This window comes from Equus przewalskii, chromosome 7 (assembly GCF_037783145.1).
Source record: "Equus przewalskii isolate Varuska chromosome 7, EquPr2, whole genome shotgun sequence".
Lineage (NCBI taxonomy): Eukaryota > Metazoa > Chordata > Mammalia > Perissodactyla > Equidae > Equus > Equus przewalskii.
Genome location: NC_091837.1, coordinates 80,428,680 through 80,453,949, shown reverse-complemented (window position 1 = coordinate 80,453,949; position 25,270 = coordinate 80,428,680). Strand labels below are relative to the sequence as shown.

General features: G+C 34.1%; 1 protein-coding gene across 26 annotated transcripts in view; it reads right to left on the bottom strand.

The window, feature by feature from the left end:
- Window positions 1-25,270, bottom strand: part of RELCH (RAB11 binding and LisH domain, coiled-coil and HEAT repeat containing) — a 114,867-nt gene that overhangs the window by 37,290 nt on the left and 52,307 nt on the right. For all 26 annotated transcript variants that reach the window (XR_011542780.1, XR_011542779.1, XR_011542781.1 and 23 more), the window contains 8 exons: window positions 19,484-19,596; window positions 16,603-16,693; window positions 13,866-13,937; window positions 8,932-9,072; window positions 8,324-8,488; window positions 6,354-6,501; window positions 2,254-2,410; window positions 967-1,090 (listed from right to left, as the gene is read on the bottom strand). Coding sequence is in view for 19 of the 26 variants with exons in the window: in XM_070630242.1 (XP_070486343.1) it covers window positions 967-1,090; window positions 2,254-2,410; window positions 6,354-6,501; window positions 8,324-8,488; window positions 8,932-9,072; window positions 13,866-13,937; window positions 16,603-16,693; window positions 19,484-19,596 (1,011 nt within the window). In the remaining 7 variants the exon portion in view is untranslated. The remainder of the gene's footprint in view (window positions 1-966; window positions 1,091-2,253; window positions 2,411-6,353; window positions 6,502-8,323; window positions 8,489-8,931; window positions 9,073-13,865; window positions 13,938-16,602; window positions 16,694-19,483; window positions 19,597-25,270) is intronic.

Here is a 25,270-nt window from a genome sequence, read left to right as displayed (position 1 = left end):
TATATTCAACTTAAACTGAGGTGAAGATTAAAGATTAATCTTTAATTAAAAGATTAATCTACAGAATCATACAGAAACAATTTCTTCATTTCACACACGAAAAAGCTAAGCATAGTTAATTATTTATTATAGATCACAAATATAACAGGGCCGTAATCCATTTTCTGAATTTTCTTCAGTTCACTATACCAAAACGTTTGGCTTTAAATGTTTCAATAACTACAGATTCAATAAGAAAGAGCTGCACAAAATTCTTACCTTTTAAGTGTCTTTATTAACATTTGATTATAGCAACTACATCTTTTTATGTTTTTATTAGGTCTGTAAAGAACTGGCTTAACAATATGCTATGAAGACAAATGGATTAACAAAATTAAAGAAGAAACTGGAATCTAACGACATTCCAATTTTAACATCTAAAACTACAAACTAAACTGGCTAGGCAAATGTGACAAACAATACTTTTGGTAGTGACTGAAATATGCAGTATTTATCTCAAATTTCCATGTTACTCTAAGAAGCTGGCATCCTAGCAGGAAGTCTTCTATATAAGTAGCTTTGGTCCCACAATCGCCTGAGGTTTTGAGCAAAGTGGGCTGAGCAAAGAGCTGCTTCCTGAATCTGTGGTAGATGGTAAAGTACCAGAAGCATAATCAAAGAAGTGCAGTTGAGTTCCCTAGCTGATAATTCCTATGCTGGAGATCTTTGAGATATTTACAGTGAGGAGGTCTTATATCAAATTCTGAATACAAACTAAGTTTAGGCTAAAGCATCTTCTGAAAAATCAATAAACGTAAGAATAATACTGACTAGAATTTTCTTTTACTATCATAGTTTTATAAGACATTAAAAGATAATTAGAGTAAAAGAAGGGCTCAAGCTTTTATTTACTCTGTTACAGTTTAATTAACACATTACATTTCAACGTCTCTTGCATATAAGAAAATATGGAATACAAGTTTTTACCTTAGTGTTTGTAAAAATTTTGCCAAATGTCCGGCAAAGGCGCCAGAAAAATCTGGAGAATTCATGGACACAGGCAGTTGAAGTAACATTAATTCTGCCAACTATTTCTATAAGTTGTGGCAACCTGAATATGAAAGGAAAGAAAAATAGGTAGGGGATACACATAAATTACTATTTCCTTGCCAATTTCTGAAACAATGCAAATCTAACAACCTTTTCTGTTTTGCTTTTCATAGCCAGTAAAATTGGAAAGCAAAAGAGTTGTTTGGAACCCATTTTTGGGGGTGGGAAGAAGAGGGGAGGGAGCCTTTGAAAAGGTCTTAAGTATACATTCTACTGTATAAACTTATTGCAATAAAATATATGAAACCTTAATGGTAGAGTTCTGAGTATAGAGTTAATGAGACTTAAATCAATGTATTTGATGCTCTGTATAAGAGCATGGCTAACATGGCATCCATTTCACCCTCAAAAATGAGAAGTCTGGATATAGTTTAAAATCCATCACCACTATTAGACAATAAGCCAGCAGACAGGTCCTTTTTCAATTTATTTTTTGGTGAGGAAGATTGGCCCTGAGCTAACATCTGTGGCCAATCTCTCATTTGTTTTTTTAAGATTGGCACCTCAGCTAACATCTGTTGTCAACCTTCTTTGTTTTCCTTCTTCTCCCCAAAACCCCCCAGTACATAGTTGCATATTCTAGTGGTAGGTCCTTCTGGCTCTGCTATGTGGGACACCACCTTAGCATGGCTTGATGAGTGGTGCTGGGTCTGCACCCAGGATCCGAACTGACGAAACCCTGGGCCGCCGAAGTGAAGTGTACAAACTTAACCACTCAGCCACAGGGCTGGCCCATCTTTTATCTTTTTTCTTTTTTCTCCCCAAAGCTCCAGTACATAGTTGTATATCCCAGCTGTAAGTCATTCTAGTTCTTCTATGTGGGATGCTGCCCTAGCAAGGCTTGATGAGCAGTGCATAGGTCTGCACCCAGGAACCAAACCAGTGAACCCTGGGCCGCCAAAGCGGAGCATGTGAACTTAATCACTTGGCCATGGGGCCGGCCCCCAGATAGGTCCTTTTGACATAATATAGCAGTACCATCTTCATAGATAAATAACTACACATCCAATGGTGTAAATCTCCTCTCCTAAAGAAGTTTACCATAGATGATGCCAAGTTATATCTTGTTATATTTTGTCCATCAGTGCCCAGGCTAAATATAGTGAGATACCTTCCATTCAACTGACTGAGGTGTACCAAATAAACATGGAGGTAGTAACTTACAATTGATTGACAACCCATAGTAAACTCTCCCAGCCTGTTGTACCCTCGTGTTCCAGCTGGTGGTCATAAAGCTGCAGTAGCACTGCCAATTGCTCACGACTTCCAATAATAGTAGACACATCTTGAAGAGGCGACATAGGCCGAGGGAACCTAGTCACTATAAATAACAGAACAAATTTAACAAAGCTCAAAAACTAAGAAGATTTTATGAGACTAAATAGTTAATAAACAAATACTGTAATGAAATAGTTTGCTAGTGAAGAGTAAATTTTCTTTTAGGTTAAATTAAAATTGGTCCAACGATAACATCTTAGCTGAAATACAGATTTGAATTTGATTTAAAACAAATAGAAATACTGTAATTCCACCAGACTGTTTATTTCAATGAACTAGTAAATATGATAACATTTTCCCTTCAGGGAGTAAGAAACTAATAGGTCAACAGCAGGGAACAAATTGTTTACTACCAGAGAATAATGATATAAAATACATTAAAGCTTGAGCTGAACAGGCTTCTTAAGTATTTAATCTCCAATATTGAATGCTTTATTTAAAAAAGACTTTCATAGTTTGATAAACATTAAGTTAACACAAAGTATTAAAACCAGTGACCAGTAAGATAAGGCAAAATGCATTATAAATATTATAACCATGGTCTCATGTATACACTTTAAAAGTTCTGGGGGAAAACTGAAAAACGTACTTTTAAAATTATATAAATAAAACATGAATATACACTAGTATATTTTAAAGTTTGAACATATCAATAAAATTTGTGATCCTATAGATCATAATTAGATCCCTAAGTCACACTTCTTGGATGGCTGTTAAGTGAATAATGCAGGCCAACAGCTCATTAACTGTTAGTCAGAAACTCCTAATGACCCAACAACTACTGTGTAGAGGCTAACAGCCTAAAAAGACACAAATAAGGATGCATTAATATGTTTCTCAAAACATATTAATGGCTTAATGATAATATTAAACTTAAGAAAATATGAAACACACTAATTTTAAAAATACTCAAAGACAAAATTAAGATTGTCTTCCTATGCTGCCTAGGCTTTTAACAATATATTAAGTACAGATAAAGGTTATCCCTTGCTAGCTGAACTCTCCTATTTGCTATCATAATATAAAAACAAACAAATAAATGAACTTGGGTAACATGGTATCCCTCACTATCTGAGGTTTCTGCTCAAGTTCTCACTATTCTCAACCCAGGAGTTAAATAGATTTAGATGGTGAGGGATATTTGTACTTCATATTTCTATATCATGTCAAAGCATATCTGATATAAGTTCAAACAGGGTTATATCACATTGGTCACAATCTGCTATACTATGATGGAATGAATGTTATTCCTTCAAAAATAATGACAAATTATTGAAAACCAATGGAATAGTTAAAAGTAAAGTAGAAAGTCAAGATTTACGGTAGGAAAAGTGACATTCAAAGATTTAAAGCTAGGTCCAACAGAGGCAAAGCAATGTCAAGAAATAAGCAATTACTTGGATAACTCAGTTATTACATACAAGCAGTCAGAATGGTCTAGGAGCCTCAAACACTATTCTATTTAACAGGATTTTTAAAAATTTGAGCATCTAACTTAAAGCAATACAGAAAGGTCCCCAGAATGTCATTTTTTTTTTAAGATTTTATTTTTTTTCCTTTTTCTCCCCAAAGCCCCCTGGTACATAGTTGTATATTCTTCATTGTGGGTCCTTCTAGTTGTGGCATGTGGGATGCTGCCTCAGCGTGGTTTGATGAGCAGTGCCATGTCCTCGCCCAGGATTCGAACCAAAGAAACACTGGGCCGCCTGCAGCAGAGCGCACGAACTTAACCACTCGGCCACGGGGCCAGCCCCCAGAATGCCATTTTTAATAGTGTGGCAAAACATCAGCATTTTATCGTCAACAAAATAACCACAGTTACACAGCAATACAACAGCTGTTATGACTCTTTAATGTATTTCCCTCTCACTAGAATGTAAGCTCTATGATGGGAGAGATTCCTGCTTTATTCATGAGCGTATCCCAAGTGTTTAAAATAGTGCCTGACATAAAATATTAACTAACACTGTGGAGTAAATTGGTAATAAAAATATTTGTGTGTGTGTGTTTCCATCATTTAAAAGAAAACAAATCTTTACTTATATAAATTATATCCCAAATTATATGGATGTATATAAAGACAGACATAGTTATATAGACCTTAAATAAGGATATAATACGTCCTCATTTATAATAAATGCATTATAACCTAGATGTGAGTACAATAACATTAACATTTATAGCTACTGTTAAAAGTCAGAGAATCAAATTAAGTCAACTAGAACTGAAAATAAAAAATTATTTTTGGTATGATGAAGACATAACCACAAGAAAAAGTCACATAAATACTAGAAAGAATATGTTCAGGATGGTAAAGCAGTTGTTTTGAAAATTTTGTAATCTTCAGCATTTCCTTGGCAACGAGCAACATTCAAGAATTATTTATTAAATAAATGGATGAATCAATGATAGCAAATGTTATGAGTTGAACTGTGTCCCTCACTGCCCCCCCCAAATTTCATATGTTGAAGTCCTAACCCCTAGAACTTCAGAATGTGACCTTATTTGGAAATAGTGTTTTTGCAGATATAGTTAGATAAGATGAGGTCATACTGATTAGAGGCCCCCTTATAAAAAGAGGAAATTTAGATACAGAGACACACACACAGGAAAAAGGGAATATGAAGCTGACAGCAAAGACTGGGGTGATGTATCTACAAGTCAACGAACACCAAAGATTGCCAGCAAACCACCAGAAGCGAGGAGAGAGGCATGGAACAGCTTTTCCCTCACAGCCTTCGGAAGGAACCAACCCCATTGACTCCTTGATCTTAGACTTCTAGCCTTCGGAACCGTGAGACAATAAATTTCTGTTGTTAAAGTACTCTGTAGTACTTTGTTATGGCACCACAGCAAACCAAGACAGCAAGATAGAAAGAGACAGAGGGGGAATAAGAAAGATAGGAAAGTCCCTAGGCAGAGGAAGTGCCTTAATGAGCGAAGGGGCAGAACCTGAAGTAGCTAGCTGTGAGCTCTTTATTAAGACTTATCTTAAAAGTTTGAATTTTCATCTCCTCAATAGTATCATTTTAAAATATTAAACTAACTCTACCCCATTCTCAATTTTTGAAGTTAAACTGACATTCAAACAGTATATACCATTTTTATGTTGTGCTTTGTGTATCCCTGGACACACTGTTTCATATCCCAAAGATTATAGGTAGCCCACAGTTTACTTTATATGAAAACTGCAATTCTAAAAACACTATCTGTTGATGTTCTTCATGTTATAATTCTTTTGGTTGTCAGAAGCCAGTAAGAGATAAGGATAATTTCACAATCTGCAAAAGCTGCAAAGAGATTTCATACATAGTAATAGCTTGTCTATATCCATTTATCCTGGGGGTCAGGTTTGGTGGGGTTACCAAATGCCACGGATCAAAGGTCACTTACTGGTTAGCTGGACGATGGAGATAGGAAAATACTGGCTATTACTATCAATTTCATGTATTTCTGAAAATAACTCATCTTCCTTCTTTGGAAAAAAAAAAATTCTGCTGTATATGCTTATATTCCTATCAAGGACATAGTAGGAAAGAGTAATTACATTTACTTTCCCCTACTGAAAATAAGATGAAACACCCAGGGAAGAAAAAATGTAAAGAAAGTGGAAATGACAAGGTTCATAAACTGGCACTGGTAACTGTTAAGTGAATCTTTTAATTGATTCAGCTCTATTAATAAAAAAAAAAAACACATTTATTTCATCCACTGAAGAAAACATTATAAATAGACTATAGATTAAGAATGGAAAGAAAGTGTAAATATTATAAAATAATACCACGAGGCTTATCCATAAAAGATGAAGCCATATAGTTTACCTTAGATATCATACAATCTATGACCATGAGATTCCACAAATATAATATATTTTAGTAATTACAGTGTCATAAAAAGTGATTTTTAGAATTTTAATCAAGAACATTTCTTTGGGAAGCTAAGCTGCTAACGTTCTACATCTTTCTTTCAGAATTTAAGTTTAGTACCTTCTATCTGTGGCACTTCACCATGAAGTTTGGCTTTGCTGGAGAAAGGAGCATTCTGTAGCACTAATGCAAAGAGAGATGGGATCAAGGACTGCAAGGCAGAAAGATACATGTGGAGCTTATGTTCATCCAGCCCGTGCTCTCCTTCCTGAAACATAAGGAGGTAGAAGCTAATTTTAGTCTTTGGAAATTATGTATTTATGACGTCCTTCCTTACTGTGGCAAATAAGAAAACATTAATGACCTATGTGTTAGACTCATAGCATAACACCTAATGGAGATGTCCATGAATCTTAATTTCTCCAAGAATGTGAAAATGTGAAGAAGCTCTAAGGTACGTCTAAGTAACGGAATCTTTTATATGGAAAACTTTAGGGTGGACATCAGTCATTTCCATTTGTATGGAACTTCTTTACAGGGTTTTTTTTCTTTTAAGAGGGTCTTATCTTTTCAAATTTTCTAAGTTTAGGATAAAGAAATTAAAGCAAGCCACAGGAATCATTTAACTGCTCAACTATTAAACCAGCAGCAGTGCTTGCTACTTTCCCTCTCCTACTTCCTGTCTTCTTCTATAGATTTGCTGACATCTGTATTTGATAGCATTGAAAGCACTTTAAAATAATTCAACACATAGATAAAACCTAAGAGAAGAAATTTCAAAAGGAAACAAAAGAAAGAGATAGAGAAAAAAAAAAGAGTGAAAGGATCAGCATGGTACACAGAAACCAAATATTAAAGTGAAAAATAGAATCGTTAGAGACGAAAGCATTTTTCTGTTGAAATCCAGTTGAGATAGCATTACTATATTATAAAATGACAACTGTCAGAAATACCAGATATACCAATTATTTACTATCAAGTCCTAAATTCGTAATTTTTTCATGAAAGAATTACTATCTATGCTGAATCCTGCAGATAAGTTCAGTAGCAATGTGGAATTAGCCGTGAAATTAATTAGAAATGAAATCAGTTATGAAGTGGAATAAGAAAAACCGTGTATGAATAACTCTCAGATCAAAGGAACGCAAACGTTTAAAAAATTCCCTAGGTTTCCTAAAAAGGAGTACTTGTCTATTTATAGTGTTTTTTAATACCCATTTTGAAATTTTTAGAAAAAACAGCCTAACTTTTAAATTAAACAAATACACGTGCATACATTTAAGAGCATCTACAGAGTAGTTACAATGCTTTATGTAAGAGCCTTACAGATCCTTTAAAACTCTGGGGTAGAAAGGGTAAGAGCTTCGAGTTAGAGACTGATATTACATCTTGGTTCTGTCATGGACAGCTGTGGGACCCTGGGCAAGGTACTTAAAGACTTGCTTTCCACACAAAAACCAAAATGCAATTCAAAGGGTTATAAAAATATACAATATATTTTATATATAAAGTGTCCACCTTAACGGCACATAACAGGCGTGAAAGAAATGTTAGTTTTTCTTCTAGACTCTAAAAGGGATTTTTAGTTCAAAAATTAAATCAACAAGTTTCTATCATTTCTTCGACTTTAATCCTTTTACTTAGGAAGAATGAAAAGTTCATTTTAAAAAGTGAGGAAATGAACTACTGCAGTGAAATAAACACAGTTAAAGAATTTTGACAGTGTATAAATAAGAAAGCTTTAGAGACTCATATTTCAGTTATCTCTGTATTCTGGGAGCTGGACCTGATACTTTATCTAAAATATTTAAGCCTTCAGAAGAGGCAAGGAAGAGCCAGCTTCTGAATCACGTATGAGTTAGTTCCACAAAGGTGCTATTTCAGCTCATGCCCTTTCTCCTCTAGCTTCAGCAAAGGGAAACTTCCTCAAATGTCTCTTGGCTCCAGTCCAATAGAATCTTTAACTGGTAATTTATTAGAATGTTCAGCTTAGTGGTACTTTCTATCTTTGCTCCCCAACATTCTTTTAAGACTCCTTAAAACACACCTTTCAAATTTCTATAAACTATATAAACAAAGGAAGCATTTACCCTGAGAAGTTTTTCAATCTTGTTTAGCAATGTAGGAATAAGATGAGACTGTAAATTTCCAAGTTCTGTGGTCCAGGCAGCATAAGCCGGTAAAAATACTTGATGTGTTGCACTAACTACTCTTTCTGAGGGATCGCCCAAGGCTGAAAGCAACAATTCAAAACCCTGCCAAAAGGAAACAGGAAACATGTAAATTTTTAGAAGAATAAACTTAAAAAAAAACACACCTCAGTAAAAAGTACATTGCAGTACATTTAGAAAACATTTTAAGCAAGAAAGCAAGCCATCCATAACCTTCCTCTTCCCATTTTCTTTAAAGAACATGTCATATATCCACTGAGGAGGAAACCAAAGATAAAGGGTAGTAAACATGGCATGCTTGTCGCCAAATTTCCTGCCACAAAGCTGTGGCAGATACTGTAAATGAATCATAGCATTCTTTCCTTTGAATTGCAGAACTGAAACCAGGCAGCCAACTCCAACTGGCTAAAGTTGACATACCTGCCATCCTTACTATAGATTATAGGGTGTCTGAATTAGAGATTTGGAATGTTATATTATTTGGAATTTTATAATGGAGTAAATGGGGTTCATTCTGAAAAACATACCTGTTGATATTTGTCTGGATCATCAATGTATCCCATAATGATACCGAGGCTTTTGATCACAGCTTCTCTTACCAAATCTGCCTTATCTTCCATTAACATCTGTTGCAACATTGAAAGAACCAAGGAGCTACGGATTTCTTTCTGAAAATAAACAAGAACATGTCTTTACTATTTATTTACCCTAGTAGCAGAAAAGTATGGAAGATAATATGACCGACATCTATGTATTCAAAATCCAGACTAGATAATACATTAACATTTTGCTACGTTTGCTCCAAGTCTTCATTTTCAAAGACATAAACTATTACAGATACAGGTAAAGTATCACTGTCCTCCAGACTAGATAATACATTAACATTTTGCTACGTTTGCTCCAAGTCTTCATTTTCAAAGACATAAACTATTACAGATACAGGTAAAGTATCACTGTCCTCCGCTCTCTCTCCCTTCCTCCATCCTCCCTCTCTAGAGATCTACACTGAATTCAGTATTAATCATCTCCCAGCACGTTTTCATATCTTTACTAAACATGTGCAAATCCCTCGAATCCTTATAGTGTACAGTAGCAGGCATTTTTGGAAAATCAACCAAGTCAACACTCTGCTATAAATGGACAATGACTCTTCTACCACTACCTGTTTAAGTGAGGGAAGAGTGTGCAGAGTTATAGTAACAGGAGGGGTTACAAAAACCACTCTGATAATAAAAACAGTTGCTCGGGGTAGGAGTGTGGAAACATTGTAAAATCCTGGTATTCCTATTTTTTTAAGTGAGAAAAAAAATTCAAACAAGATGATAAAATATGAGAGTAAACTCTAAAAGTACTTTAAAAAGAATTGCAATGCTATTTTCAGATGCTACTATTTAATATAAAAAGTAGACCCCTGTGGTGTCTTAATTTCATGCAATTTTTTCCACACTTAAAAAATGTTAAAAGAACGTTTTAGCCTAATTAATGGCTAAGGTTAGAGTAAAGAATTATCGTTATACAAATTCTTGCCTTTCCTTGCTTTCTTTGTACCATTATTGTAATTTGATCAATTTATAAAATTCTTTAAACCTGTTTAGGTCCTTTTTAAATATAAATATAAATAAAGATAAAATAAAATAAAATAAAGATAGAGATAAAATAAAGATAGAGAATAAAATAAAGATAGAGGATGTGACCATTTTCATAAATTTACAGTGTGACCCAGTATGCAGAGCAGGGTCTTACAGAAATTTTTAAATGACCTAGTTTTTGTTTTGACTTTTTAGAAACAAAAACGTACGTAATTTTACCAAATTTTGGTCACATTTAGGTTGGGGAATATGACTTTTGATACAGCCTTGTTTATTTATCTTTAGGCTAAAAATTGCCCCCCAAAATGCCTTATTGTATCTTCAAAGGGCTTCTTGGTTGGTATCAGCACAGGTAATAGGACAGAGGTAAGTAAACTTCAGCTGGATATTTGCTTCACACTGATCTGGGCGGAAGAAAACCATGGCAGTTTCAGTACACCACAGGGAACCCACGGTCCAAGACAGGAGGCATTACTCCATTGAAGCCATGACCATGCTGAGATTTTACTGTTTACTACTTACAGTGGGGTACAAGGCAAATAAAGATCCACTGAGGAAACATTCAGTCTATTGTTAATACTGCTTAGCATTCTAGTATCAGAAGCAGTGTGGAATAGCTTACTTATTCTTTGTGAGAATGTGATTTTCATCTCTGTCTGGAAACAATAAATAACAGGAGGCTCAAACTCACTCATATATATCTATCTATATGATTTATCACAACAACAAGATACCAGTTTTCTCCTATAAAATAGGAAAACATTAAAAAACAAATTCATCATGCCCAGTTCCTAGTGAATGTATGAGAAAATAAGAACTCCAATGCATGTTTGATAGGAGTATAAATCCATGCTATATTGGTTGGGGGCAATTTAACACTGTCAAAATCACAAATGAAAGAGGTAGAGGTATTAAAAGTATGAGAAATTTAAAAAATGCACAGATACCTACACAAGAACCTGTCAATGCTGTTTACTGTCAGGGATAATTTTGGGTAAGAAAATTTTAAAGAATATAAAAATGCAAGCTAGTACACACAAAAATTTTTATTTTCTGTAAGTATTTTATTTTCTGTAAGTATTAATTAAAAACTATCAGGGGCCAGCCCCATGGCATAGTGGTTAAGTTCAGTGCACTCTACTTGGGCAGCCTGGGTTTGTGAGTTCGGATCCTGGGTGTGGACCTACACCACTTGTCAGCCATGCTGTGGTGGTGACCCACATACAAAATAGAGGAAGATGGGCACAGACGTTAGCTCAGGGAAAATCTTCACCAGAAAAAAAAAAGCACAAAAAACTATTAACAGTAGATAGATATCTTTGCAGAGAATGACCAGGGGTCAGGGAAGGAAAGTCTTTGATTTCCTTTTATTTTTTGAGGAAGATTAGCCCTGAGCTAACATCCACCACAAATCCTCCACTTTTTTGCTGAGGAAGACTGGCTCTAAGTTAACATCTGTGCCTATCTTCCTCTATTTTATATGTGGGACGCCTGCCACAGTGTGGCTTGATAAGCAGTACACAGGTCCGCACCCAGGATCTGAATGGGCAAATCCTGGGCCACCAAAGCGGAACACGTGAACTTAACTGCTATGCCACTGGGTCAGCCTTTGATTTTCATTTTATTCTTTTCTGTACTGCATGAAAATTTATTTTTAATAAAATAAAAAAAATATGGTTACTGGGAGTGAGACTATGGATTACTCTTTTTTCTTTTTCTGAATTAAAAAAAAAACATGATAAATTTTACCTTTTAAAAAGACAATTGTTTGACTATCGGTTACTCTTCACTAAAGAATATGAAGTTGACAGTAAATGCAACATAAACAGTTCATGCATTATTGCACAATTCTATTTTTTATATTCCTTTTTAAGAACAATCTTACAAAAATGACTCTTTAAGGCAGAGGTCAGCAAACTTTCTGCAAAGGGCCAAATGGTATACACCCTTGGCTTTGGGGACTATAAAGTCTCTGTTGTAACCAGTCAACTCTGCTGTTGTAGTGTGAAGGCAGACACAGACTACCCAAAAACAAATTGGTGTGGTTGTGTTCCAATTAAACTTTATTTACAAAAACAGAATATAAACTATATTTGGTCTCCAGGCTGCAGTTCGTCAAGCTCTGCTTTAAACTACGGTTGTTTAAATTAAAATAACTGTGATGTCACCTCATTCTGCTATCCCTTCTAAGCCCTGAACCTATGGGAAGATAGCTAAAGCACACAATAGTCCAGTGGTTCTCAATCTTTTTGGTGGCAAGATTCCTCTAGTCATTTAAAACTAATAAGCACCTCAAACAGCTTTTGTTTGGGTGGGTAATATCTACTGACATTTATCATATCAGAAATTAAAACTGAGAAATTTAAAAATATTAATCAATTCATTAAAGAATAATAAACTCATTAAAGGTTAACATGAGTAACATTTTAATGAAAGTAACTATTTATAAAATAAAAAAAATTAGTGAGAACGGTGTTGTTTTACATTTTGTTGCAAATCTCTAATGTCTGACTTAAGGTAGATTCTCTTATCTGCTTTGCATTCAATTGTTCTGATACATTGTTTTGCTTGAAGTATTTAAGAACACCAGGCCTCACACAGACAGGTAACTGAAAACAGGAGGAGTATTTTAATAGCCTTTTCCAATAAGAACAGATATTTTACTTTGATTCTATACTAAAACTGGACAAGTGGTAGTTTCTTAAGGTTAGTTGCAGGGTGGAATCTAAATGATACGGCTCATTGCTAATAAACTCTTTAAACTCTGACACATTAAGTTCTATTGGTCCATCTTGGACTTTGCCTCCTTTTTTCACCCAGACACGATTTTCAGTATTATGCACTGGTCATTTGGGAAATATTGGATCGCAGACTTATGCAGACATTCTTCAATATTAACACATTTTATTATAACCTCAAAAAATCATATTTGTTAGTATCACCACTGATCTCATCAGAAAAGTGATTACATACTTGGAAGCTGTCAAGCTCACAGTAATGGATATAAGTTTTCCAAAATTCCTGTTCTCACCTAAAAGTTCCAATTTTATCATTGGCAATAAATGCTGTCTACTTGTTTTCCTTGAAGTGACAGGCACACGTTATTCATTTTCATGAAAATGTGTGCCATGTACCCAGGTCTGAAAAACCATAGCTTGTTTGTCAGTGGTCAAGTAAAATCAGCATTCCATGAAAAAAAGCAGCTGGTTCAGCTCACAACTCAAACTATTTGAAGTGCTTTTCCTGAAATAGCCATGATACTTCAGTATGCAGCAAAAGGGCCGATATCAGTATATTCAATTTTATCACAGAGAATATTAAAAAGATGCATACTCAAGGGTCAAAATATAGAATTAATAATTTTACTGATTCATCAAGCTTACTTTTAAGTGAAATTAGCTTTCTCTGTGAGTGCATGGCGGTAAAGAATACAAGCATTAACCAGTATATTTGGGCGTCACTGCCTTGATCGGTGCTAATGCACTAGCATTGTTGCCCATTATAGCTTTCACACCAACAGTGTAAATGTCAACACAGAGAAAAACACAAAAGTGTTTTAATATTATTACGGAAATAATTTTCACCTCATGGACCTCTTTAAAACGATCTCAAGGAATACCCCAGGGGCCCCAGACCACACTTTGAGAATGGCTCACTCAGTTTAATATATTTATACTCATGCAAATGTTAATGAACTTGTCTGCATTGCCATATTCTATCAATGTGACCCTTTTCTTTTTGGCTCATCTTTTTCCTTTATTAGGAGAGCACACGCCAGGAGAATTTGGATTAAAACATATAAGACACTTGAAAAAAGTTTTCTCTATTATTAAAAAAGGAAAAAAGTTTTAAGAAAAAATGACAATTCTTACAGGAAGGTAAGGTGCCAACGCTCCACAGGATTCTGCCACAAGTAGTCTTCTTTCTGGGTATTTGTGATTAATCTAGAGTAAAAAATAAATAAATCAAGCATAAACAATATACCCTCCCATCCTCCAACAGAGAATTATTTTTCACCATAAATCCTGTTAAGAATACAATAAAACTTCTTTCTTTTCCACTTCCGAGAATCTTTGAGTGACTATACCTGGATCAGGAATAAGGGAATCAGGGAGAGCCTAAAAAATGAGGTCACAGGGGTTATCTGTTAAAGAAAAAGGGTAAAGCAAAGATGAAAATTTGGCAAGATGTCTAGAGATTGTGGGCTTGCCTAAGACTTGGTTGTCTTTAGGATGTCAGGAACAACTTTCTCCTTCCCTAGCCATTAGTATATTTTTTAATTTGGAAAACCCAGCTTCTGGATATTATAGATATGGTCTATAATATGTGCCAGTCCTCTTTTTTACCTAAGGGCTTATGAAGCAAGTTAATCAATGATTTAACCAGAACCCGTGACTAGTGATATGATTTTATTTTTAAAGTAAGCAGACTTCAATCCATTCCTGTTTGCATATGCAAGATGATGAGGTTTTGTTACCGGGATGACTACACTGAATCATAACAAAAAATAACAAAAAAAATGACACATACTGGGTTTTGTTCCCATATGTCTTCTTCATAGAATATAAATCTTTCTTTGACTGGAAAAGAAGTATATCTGTTCTCATATTCCCATATGAAAAGGTGACATAATTCATTAATGTATTGGATGCCTAAAATTAAAAAAAGAAATTATATAGCAATCTACTGGGCAACAAACTAGACGTAGGCAGCTAGAAAGATCCCCTATATCCATGTTTATTCAGGTTAGAGAAGAGGAGGTGGTAGAGATGTTTGTAACTGACATCTCTGAATTTAATCTAATCCAGAAATAGCAACCTCAAAGCAGAATGGTTTGAAAGTCAAAATATGCTATTCATAAACTTTCATTTTGCTTTTTTTAGTCTAGCTCAATGAGTCTCAAAATTAAATGCACATACAAAAATCAACTGTATTTCTATATATGATAGCAACGGGCAAACACAATAAAGAAAATTCTATTTATAATACTACCAAAAAGAATAAAATACTTAAGAATAAACAAAAACAGTGCATAAATTATATTCTGAAAACTATAACACTGTTGAAAGAAAATTTAAAAGACCTAAATAAAGGGAAAGACATCCTAGATTAACGGATTGGAAGGCTAACTATTGGTAGGATAGCAATATCCTCCAAATTGATCTACATATTCAATGCAATCCTTAGGAAAATTCCATCTAGCTTCTTTGCAGAAATTGACAAGTTGATCTTAGAATTCATATGGAAATTCAAGAGATCCAGAACAGCCAAAACAATCTTGAAATACGAGAACCAAGTTTGAGGGACTGGTGTTTCTCTTTGGGGTGATAAAATTGTTCTAAAATTGACTGTGGTGATGGTTATACAACTCTGCGAATACACTAAAAATCACTGAACTGTACACTTTAATTGGGTGAATTGTATGGTATCTGAATTATATCTCAGTAGAGCTTAAAAAAATAAAATGAAAAAACTATTAAAAAATTAAATGTACATTTGAATAACTGTACAAAATTGGAAATTCAAAGTTATATATGTTGTTTCCAAGTTAATTTGACTTTTGGTGATTACAGCCTCCCCCTAAACTAGTATGCACTACAATCTAGAGAAGACACAAGGGATTATCAGAGATAATTATGACTACATGTAATGTTCACTTTAAATATTGAATCTAGATAAGACTCCACTAAATTTTAAAGAAAAAAATGAATATTCAAAGAAATTGGGAATAGAATTCTAAAAGACCATATACTTTAGCAATATTCCGGAGACCAATTTTTTTTTAAGAATAAGTGACTATGCTATTATAAATAAGGCCATGAAATTTGCCTTCATAAGTGAGAATTCCATCTTTTTAAGGGGGGAAAATAAGCTACTTAATGACCTAAACATCAAGTCTAGAAAATTAGTGACTCTGAGTTCTACAGAGGACTGGAACATTAACATTTGATAGAAAACCACAAGTATTGTTAGTAAATAGTGAGTTGAAGTATAAATACAAAAACCTCCTACATCAAAGGTTTACACTTTACATTTTGTATATATTCATAATATATACAAGGTATTATTTTTATTACCTACCTACACATACAACTTCTTGCTCTCCCTTGAGCTCTTCAAGCACACTCCCACCTCAGGGCTTTTGTATTGGCAGCATCTCACTTCATTCAGATCCTTGCCTAAACATCACTTTCTCAGATTTCTTCTCTGACCACCCTTTCTAAAATAGCATTCTCCATCACTCTCTAATGTTTATCTGCTTTATTTTTCTTCATAAGTTATAACACTACAAGACCTCATACCATTTATTTGTTTATTCTTATCTCCCTACTAGGATGTCTTTGTCTTTTATTCACCACAGTATCCTTAGTGACTACAATGGTACTCAGCACTGGAACTAGTGTTTCTTAAGTGTTTGTTGGAAGAATGAATAAAACGAAAGCATCCCAGAACATTCTTAAGCACTATTAAATCAGTGTGCTGGGCTACAGAAACAGCACTATAATGTATATGCCACATATTTCCTAATGGCATTTAAAAAAGGAAATATGAACATTTATAATAAATTAGAATATAACAGCTGGGGGAAAATCCAATACAGTTATTTACCTGTTCCCAACACTGTGGTAAAAGTTCAGCTTCTACACGTGTTGGTCCAACATGACGTGCAAATGCCACACAGCCCGTCAGTATCATCTGCCTAAAAAATAATACAAATGAGTAAAGACTTATATTTGCATTAGAAAGCACAACTAGGTCTAAGGGCTAAAAAGAATCAGGTCTGTAATTCACATAAAGTATAATATTTTTATAGAACCAAATTAGACTTTTCCAACAAGAAATTAGGTTGCCACCAAAAGAGTGAGTTCCTTAAGACTAGTTCCTCCAGCAATGGCAAGACCATTTGTGAGAGATGTTGTGAAGAGATTCTCTATTGGTGTGAAGCCAAATCTCATAACTTCCTAAACTAACTTCTTACACATGCATTCTGAGATTATAATATGTCTACTGCTTTAGCTTCTACTGAACTTCAATTTCTAGCCACTAAAACACTAAGTGATTATTTCCCCAGCATTTCTATAATTAAAAACTATGGTATCATATTAGTAAAATATTTCTTAAATCAGAATTTTTGATATTGTAACCAAGATAACTGTGGTAGGCAGCTTATGACTAGCTTCCAATGATGTCCATCTCCAGATATTCATGCCCTGGTGTAATCACTATGACAGTTTTGAAATACAGTTGAAAGGAGAAAAAGTCAGATGGCCTACAGATTAAAAGCATTGGAAACAGGCTCCTGTGCCGGTAGAAATAAGTGTCATTCCAACTTGTGTAAAATCACAAGACAAGGATTGTTTGACTAGTATTTGACCCAGATAGAAATATGGTGTCAATCATAGTTGTTAGCAAAGAACTGGCAAAAACCACCATTACTGAGTTTAAAATTAAGTTTTTCTTAGGATATGATCAAAGAAGCCTGAGACTCACTAAGTAAGGAAAAGTAATAACTGATTATATATCAAATATATTAAAAATTTTACTTTGTTAATTTCTTGTTCATATTGTATAAAGTTAACCAATTATTAGTATATTTTAATAAATAACTGTATTTCTGTAAGGTGAAAGATTTAAATGTGGATGTGAGCACTTAATTCCTGACATATCTCTACCTGAAGTAAGGCTAAGAGGTAGTTTTGGCCAGCAGGTGGCAGCTATTAGCTTTGCATGCAGAGTCCATGAAAATAAGCCACAGATCTAGAGGTTTTTGCCTTGCTAATCTAAAACTGACATTGTAAGAAATGGTATCTAATCATTAACTAAGTTACCAAGATAGGGAATATTGCATTTTTTTTTTTAAAGATTTTATTTTTTCCTTTTTCTCCCTAAAGCCCCCCGGTACATAGTTGTATATTCTTCGTTGTGGGTCCTTCTAGTTGTGGCATGTGGGACGCTGCCTCAGCGTGGCCAGATGAGCAGTGCCATGTCCGCGCCCAGGATTCGAACCAACGAAACACTGGGCCGCCTGCAGCGCAGCGCGCGAACTTAACCACTCGGCCACGGGGCCAGCCCTGGGAATATTGCATTTTTAAGAACAAAATAAAACCGTAATTTTCCTATACACCACCAAGAAACTGTCCTTAGAAAATTTTCAGTTTGCAATGAATGGTACTAATACAGTGATTTAATTTCCCTTATTTCTATCTGACTAGCATGTGAGGCCTGCTGGTGTAGATTAACCTTGACTGGATCCTGAAAAGGACATGTTTCTCCACTTGCTCAGGTACATTTTGGTAAGAGCAAGAAAGAGATTTATACTTAGAGGTTTTTTGCCCCCCCCCTTTTTTTTTTTTTTGTGAAGAAGACTGGCCATGAGCTAACATCTGTGCCAATCTTCCTCTATTTTGTATGTGGGACGCTGGACCAGCATGGCTTGATGAGTGGTGTGTAGGTCCATGCCTGGGATCTGAACCTGCGAACCTCAGGCAGCCAAAGAGGAGCATGCAAATTTAACCATTATGCCTCTGGGCTGGTCCTTACAGAGTTTTAAAGTCTATATGACTGTTTTTATTCTCATTTTAAACTTGATTTGTTTGAGGGTTCACTCTTACGATCTTCCTACATTCACAGGAGAGCTAAAAACTGTAACAGTCAGTAAAACAAGTATTGCAATTGCATGAAGTTATCTAATCGTAAAGGACAATTCTATTGTTTTGCAAAAGTATAAGCAAAAATCATTTTCTCATTAAGAAAGAAAATTATAACACAGAAAAACATTTCAACTGCCCAATTTTATCCAACTAGTGCTTAGTTTACTTACCCACCCACTAGGATGTTTCCTTCACGTTCATACTTGTACAGCTTCACTTAGTATTTAAAGGTTTTACCCTCTGAGTTAGACATCTATTATCATTACTCAATCGACACCTATTCCCCTTTCTTCTGGAAAGTCACCCTGATGTGTGCCCTTTCCCCTCACCACCCTCAGGCATAACTCAATTCTCCACATGAGCATCCTTGGTTGTAGGCACTTGACTCAGGACTAACGAAAACAAAACACCATATCCTTCTAGCCACATAGTTATTGGTTTACAGATAGTCCAGTGATGTAGAAATTCATATATTAAATATTTTATTTATTGTTAAGCATAACTATTAAGATTCTACAATATATCTAGTTCATCTGTGGGAAAAAGGAGTAATATTTAGGAGTTCTTAGAGGTCAAATGTGAAGGATAAAGTAAAAAGAACTTGAATTAGAAGTCTGAAGGTAACTAACAAAAGGTGTACAAATTCAACACGAGTAATGAGAATAAGAAGAATGAAAACACTGCAGGCGTTGTGAATGGGGCCAGTGCTGCCTCTGTTTATTAAAATAGATAATTGGAAGGAAAGAAGGCATTTAGATTAAAATGCTAAACTTGATGCCAAATTAGTAAAATTAGTAATCAACATTATATTTATTTCCCAAAGAAGTAATCATACGCACCTTTGCTCATCATCTGGTCTCTTGATCAAATTGAAAAGTATGTGAAGAAGCTGATCTCTCTCCTTAGGCTCAGGATGTAGGCATGCTGTACACAATATGAGAGGAATCAACTCCTAAAGAAATAATGAAGTTGGAAAAATTCAAAGTAAAAATGTGTTGCAGAATATTCTTTTTTTCCCAGAGTATGCTTAACTCTGTGAAATACACCTCAACATACAAAAGAGCAAATTTTAATTTTGTAAGGTTGATAATCCAAGAGAAAAACTGAAACATATATTTACGTGTTGGTTGTGCAGAAGATTCAAATCATAAAGTAACGAAGTTACTTAAGATTGAACTAACCTTGTTTTCTTATCCAGTACTTCCCAAGGGTCTACTAATTTTTACACTAAATAAGATTCTACCTTACTATATAATCTGATATAGTAGTTTTAATTTTGAAAGTGTTTTTAAACAAAACTTGCAGAAGTTAACTATATTTTAAAACTTACAAAGATAACGTAAAATAAAGACAGCTTATCCCACTTCTACAAGAACAATACAATGTCTTTATTAAGATTAGATATAATTAATAATTTATACCCTTAGCACCTAACCCAATGGTTAATTGAAAAGATGGTTTCCACAGACGTTGAATGTTCTCAGTATTACTACAGAGTATCAGTAGAAATGTTTTATGTTGAAATGGAAATTTTTAACATTTTGTTTGTTGCACATCTGATATGCAGAGGTAAATTCAACATTTTGTAGAAAAGTAATAGACAAAAGTTCATTTCTCTCTTCCAAAGAAATACTTGAAAATTAAAGTTGTTTCACATTTTAATTAAACTAAGACAAAATTCTATAGTATATTCAAAAGATATTATCATTTTTCACTTTGGAATAGATTTTCAAATATAATGAGAATAAAAATGCAAAAGTGATAAAACATCTTTGGAGAGAAATCCTTTAAGTTATAAAAACAATATTTTGCAGATATTTTAAAGAAATCACTACGATGTAATAAGAAGGGCAGAATGATTACTCCCATTTCATTTTCCCATCTACCTCCCTACCCACCAAAAAGTGATAGCAGATTTAAAATAGGAGTTGATCATTACATAATAGAGCATAACACCCTGAAGAAAAGTCTATCCTCTAGGAGAAGTAACTTTCCATTTTGAAGATGCTCCCTTAGAAATAGATGATATGATTTTTAGAGGAGTTGAGACTGAGCTTAGAGGACTAGAAGTCCCTTTCCATTGTTTCTAAAGTCTTTGTATATTATTTCAAAATTATAATCACCTGGTATAAATCTTAAATTGAAGGTATAAAGATGTAGGTAAGAGCTAAGAATAAATCTGAGAAGTAAAAACAAGTTTAAAACATCTATTCTGTCATCTTTCTATTTGGGCACTTTTGTAGGTTTTAGATTAGTGAGTGAAAAGCAAAAGAAATAAAAATAATTAGGGAAAACAATTTTGCACTGGGAATGGAAGACAGAATATAATATGGATCCTACTTGTTAAGTAATGTTTTCATTAGAGGCTTACTACGATGCTTGATGGATTAGTCTTGACTTTGTAAGAGAAAACAAACAAGGTTTTATAAAATATTAGGGTAGGAGACCATTAATACCAAGGACTATCCTAATCTTTAGCGGATTCCATTTAGGCTGCTAAGAGTCAATGATACTAATGAGAAGACTGAGACATTATATCATCAAAATATCCTACTGAGTAGAACCTTAAGGGTGAAAAAGTAGTTATTCTAGAAAATTAACAAAAGGAGGAAATATTTTAATGCCTGAAAATCAAGAAAAGCCTTAAATATTTTATTTGTATTTTCCCCTTATGTCAGATTTTTCTCTCCCAAGGGTTTCTTACTTCTTCTTCCTAACCCTTCTTTCCTGTTTTCCCATTGTCTCTACATTTGCACTCTTACATTATCTTATTCCATTCTCTTGCTATCATAGCACTCTTTAAAGTTCTGAAAGGTAGGTAAGATATTTGCTGAAATTACAAATACATACTTGCATACTCTGTTTAAAGTAGACAGTATATTTAGCTTCGTCTCAAAAACAAGCATATAAAAACAACTGTATTCCTGTTTATTCTATGTACCTTACTTTTTTACTTTTTTTAAATCATGAGGCTTAGTAATCCTTAATCAAAGAGGAAGTTTATGTTGTACATTAATAGACAGAATTTTTTTAAAGATTTTATTTTTCCTTTTTCTCCCAAAAGCCCCCCAGTACATAGTTGTATATTTTTAGCTCTGGGTCCTTCCCACCGTGGCGTGTGGGATGCCACACCAGCATGGCCTGACGAGCGATGCCACGTTGGCGCCCAGGATTGAACTGGTGAAACCCTGGGCCGCTGAAGCAGAGCGCGTGAACTTAACCACTCGGCCACGGGGCTGGCCCAATAAAGAGAATTTTTTAACTAGAATATGGCTACAGATGTGCCAAACTGAGAACACTAGACCAGAAACTAGAAGAATTCCTGTCTCAATTTACTCTTTAGTACCAAAGAACCTAATGAAAACCACAAACTCTGATTTTTTGTTTCCTCAAGTGAAACTTACAGGAATTAAGATTAGTGTAGAAATGGAAAACTCTTTACATACATCCTGGAATTTTCTTATCTACTGCTAGTGGGATTGCTAATTTTTCCTTTTGAGATCAAAGTTGGCCTCAAAAAGCCTTCTCAACACAGCACTTACCAAAGCACTTCTCAACACCGTAGCCATTACCAACCATACCAACCAACGCAAACTGACAGATGGGAGGAAAACCATTTGTTTGTTAGTCCTTGTTCCCTTGAACTCTAAAATTCTGTGAATTTAGAGCTTTGAAGAAAAATACTTTTCACTTTCCTGAATCGCAGTAATAACTTGTTATCGCCATTTACTTTTATTTCTTGCTGGCAAAATTAACAACCTATGGAAAAGTCACTACCATAATTTTTGGTTGATATTCTATGCCAAGGAGAACTGAGTACACCCTGGCACATTATTGGCCATGGCAGTTGTAACTCAGCGTATAAAGTACGCCAAATGGTCTCATCCTCTTACAGTAACCTAGTGCTGAGAAGAAGCCCTGTAAGTGATGGTAGAAGAACGTGGAAAGAGTAGTCTGTTTCTGATAGAGCCATAAAGGATTTTAATTGCTAAGCTATGACCGGCTCCAAATATCCTAATTTCTCTATCATTCATGTATTTATTCATAAATTCTATTTGTACCATTCTTGAAATAATGAATTCTGCAAGTATGTATCTGCTTTGTTGTACATTCGCATTTATTTATTGTGAATTCATCTTTTCCAAGTCTCTGAAGTACTAACACATCCACATCAGAATTTAAAGTCTGTATTTACCATTTTCACACTATTCATAAGTTTCTAGATTTATGAATAACAATAGATTTTCTTGTGAAAAATTCTCAAGCATATGAGATCTAATGTTCCATGTTCATAATAAAATAATAACCACAGTAAGAAAATACCTATGGCTTTGGTAACATTATATCCAAAAGGTAATTCTCCCCCCAACACACAAAAAAGTTACTGTGGCCATATTTCAAGGCAAAAGGAATCTTAAATATTTTAAAACATGCTTTAGTACCTGACAGTACTCAAATGTATATTGAAGTAAAATTTACTACCAATCACCTACCAATCATTAGTGAGGAAATCAGTATAGTAATCCTATTACAGAAGGTATTCCAATATTGTATTATCATGTTAGAGAAGATATTTCTAAGGCCTTTAGAATTTATTAATTTAAAAGGCTGAGTAATCTGCACTTTACTCATGTAAATGACTTTTGTGTTAACTACTTTGATTTTTGCAATTTTGATAACAAAGCTAGTTCTCTATATGAAGGATCTCCCACTCCTCAAATCTTAGGTTACCTGTGGAATTTTGTACAGAATTAAATAGGAAAAGCTTCCAGCATTTTGATTCTTCTTTCAGTTTTACAACTAAAATAACTTATAATGATAATCAAGAAATCACTTTAGAGACAGTTCCTGTCTTTAGAGATTTTAACGTTCGATTTTGTGAATATTTTTGCTTAACTTTCTCATTCTTATAAAGATTAGTGTGTTCAGACTACAAAAACAGAAAAAAAAAAAAGCACCTAAAAAGGATCTAAAACACTGTGAACGATTAGGTGTTAAGTGGGGGAAGCAATGAAGTAGAAAATGAGACCAGGCAAATTTTAACATTAAAAAAAGCATGGAAATATTGATAAGATAATGGCTCCAAGACCTGAAAGAAATCTAAAACAGAAAAGGAAGCATAAATTTAGATCAGATGCCAAGGAGGAAATGTCTGACTTCAGGTCAAGAAGCAAAAATTCTACAGTTCTAGAAAGGTAACACATTAGTCCAATAAATTATAGTTCACTGCTTGCCTTCATTGTTTCACTAAAATTATTTCCTATAACTCAAGCTGTGTTCAAAAATTTTATATAGCTGTTACTTTAAATTTTTCCATTTAGTCTTTTGCCTAGGAATTAAGCAATAATGAATTGCAATTTAACCTCAAGCACTGACAAGTGTACATCCTCTGATTTAGATATTCCTTTGAAACTTGTCAGGATATATGCTGATAATTTTAACATGTAAAGAAAAAACATTACAAAGACTCACATAAGGAAAAAACAAGATTACTCACCTCTGGAAAAGGTCTACACTTCAAGGGCTGCTAAAATATCTATTCTTAGAATTATTAATATCTATAATTCCTGGGGCTCGACCTTTAAGAAATCTAATTGAAATACTTAAATGGCTTTAAAACTCTGATACTGCTAAAAAGCACGTGATTTACTCTCAAAATTAAAACACATACACACACATACACACACACACACATTAAATAGGTAAAGAAGATGGACCAAGTTTATTTATTTACTATACTTATCTACTGTACTACTGTATAACTCTCATACAATTATAATTATCTGGGGCTACTATTATCATAAGTTAAAAAATTTACCATGGAGCAAACATGAATGGCAATGTAAAAGAGCAAAGTTTGGTTTCTCAGATGATGAGCAGGTCTTTAGAGGAAATAAATAGTTTTAAAACTTTCAGGGACTTGGTTCTTTCCTTTGCCTTTTATTTTTTCCTATAGCTTTAATGAGGCATATTTTAAATATCATAAAATTCATCCATTTCAAATGTACATTCAGTGGTTTTTAGTATGTTCAGATTTGTGCAACCATTACCAATTTAATTTTGAATCATTTTCAACACCCCCAAAGGAAAGTTTGGACTTATTCCCCATTTCCACTCACCCCACCCCCATTCCAGGCCCAGGCTTCTTGTTTGTTTTTTCAACTTAGCTAGCTGATGGCACATATTTTCTTGGCATAGAATGAAAATAAAAGTTAAATTTAGATGTATTATTTAAAAATGCTTTTAGAAGTAATCCTTTATAAAATCTTATTTTTAGATTACAGAATTTCCCCTTCAAATGCATTTAAAGCAGAGATCTTGAAAAATCAACTTCTTTAGTCTATTTACTATATACATATATCAAATGACAAATAAAAATATTTATTTTGTAATTTGATTTGAAAGATTCAAGCTACTGAATCAACCCATTAAAATGAACTACTATGTATGCCACATATAGAAAATTAGTTCATCATTGTATTTTTTTCTCACAAAATGAATAGGCAAGGCAGTCTTTTTAAATACCAGTTGCTAAAAAGAGATCATTACTTCACAGAACGTAGGAGGAAAATTTCTTTCACTCATTTAAAAAAAATTTTTTTTTTTTGAGGAAGATTAGCCCTGAG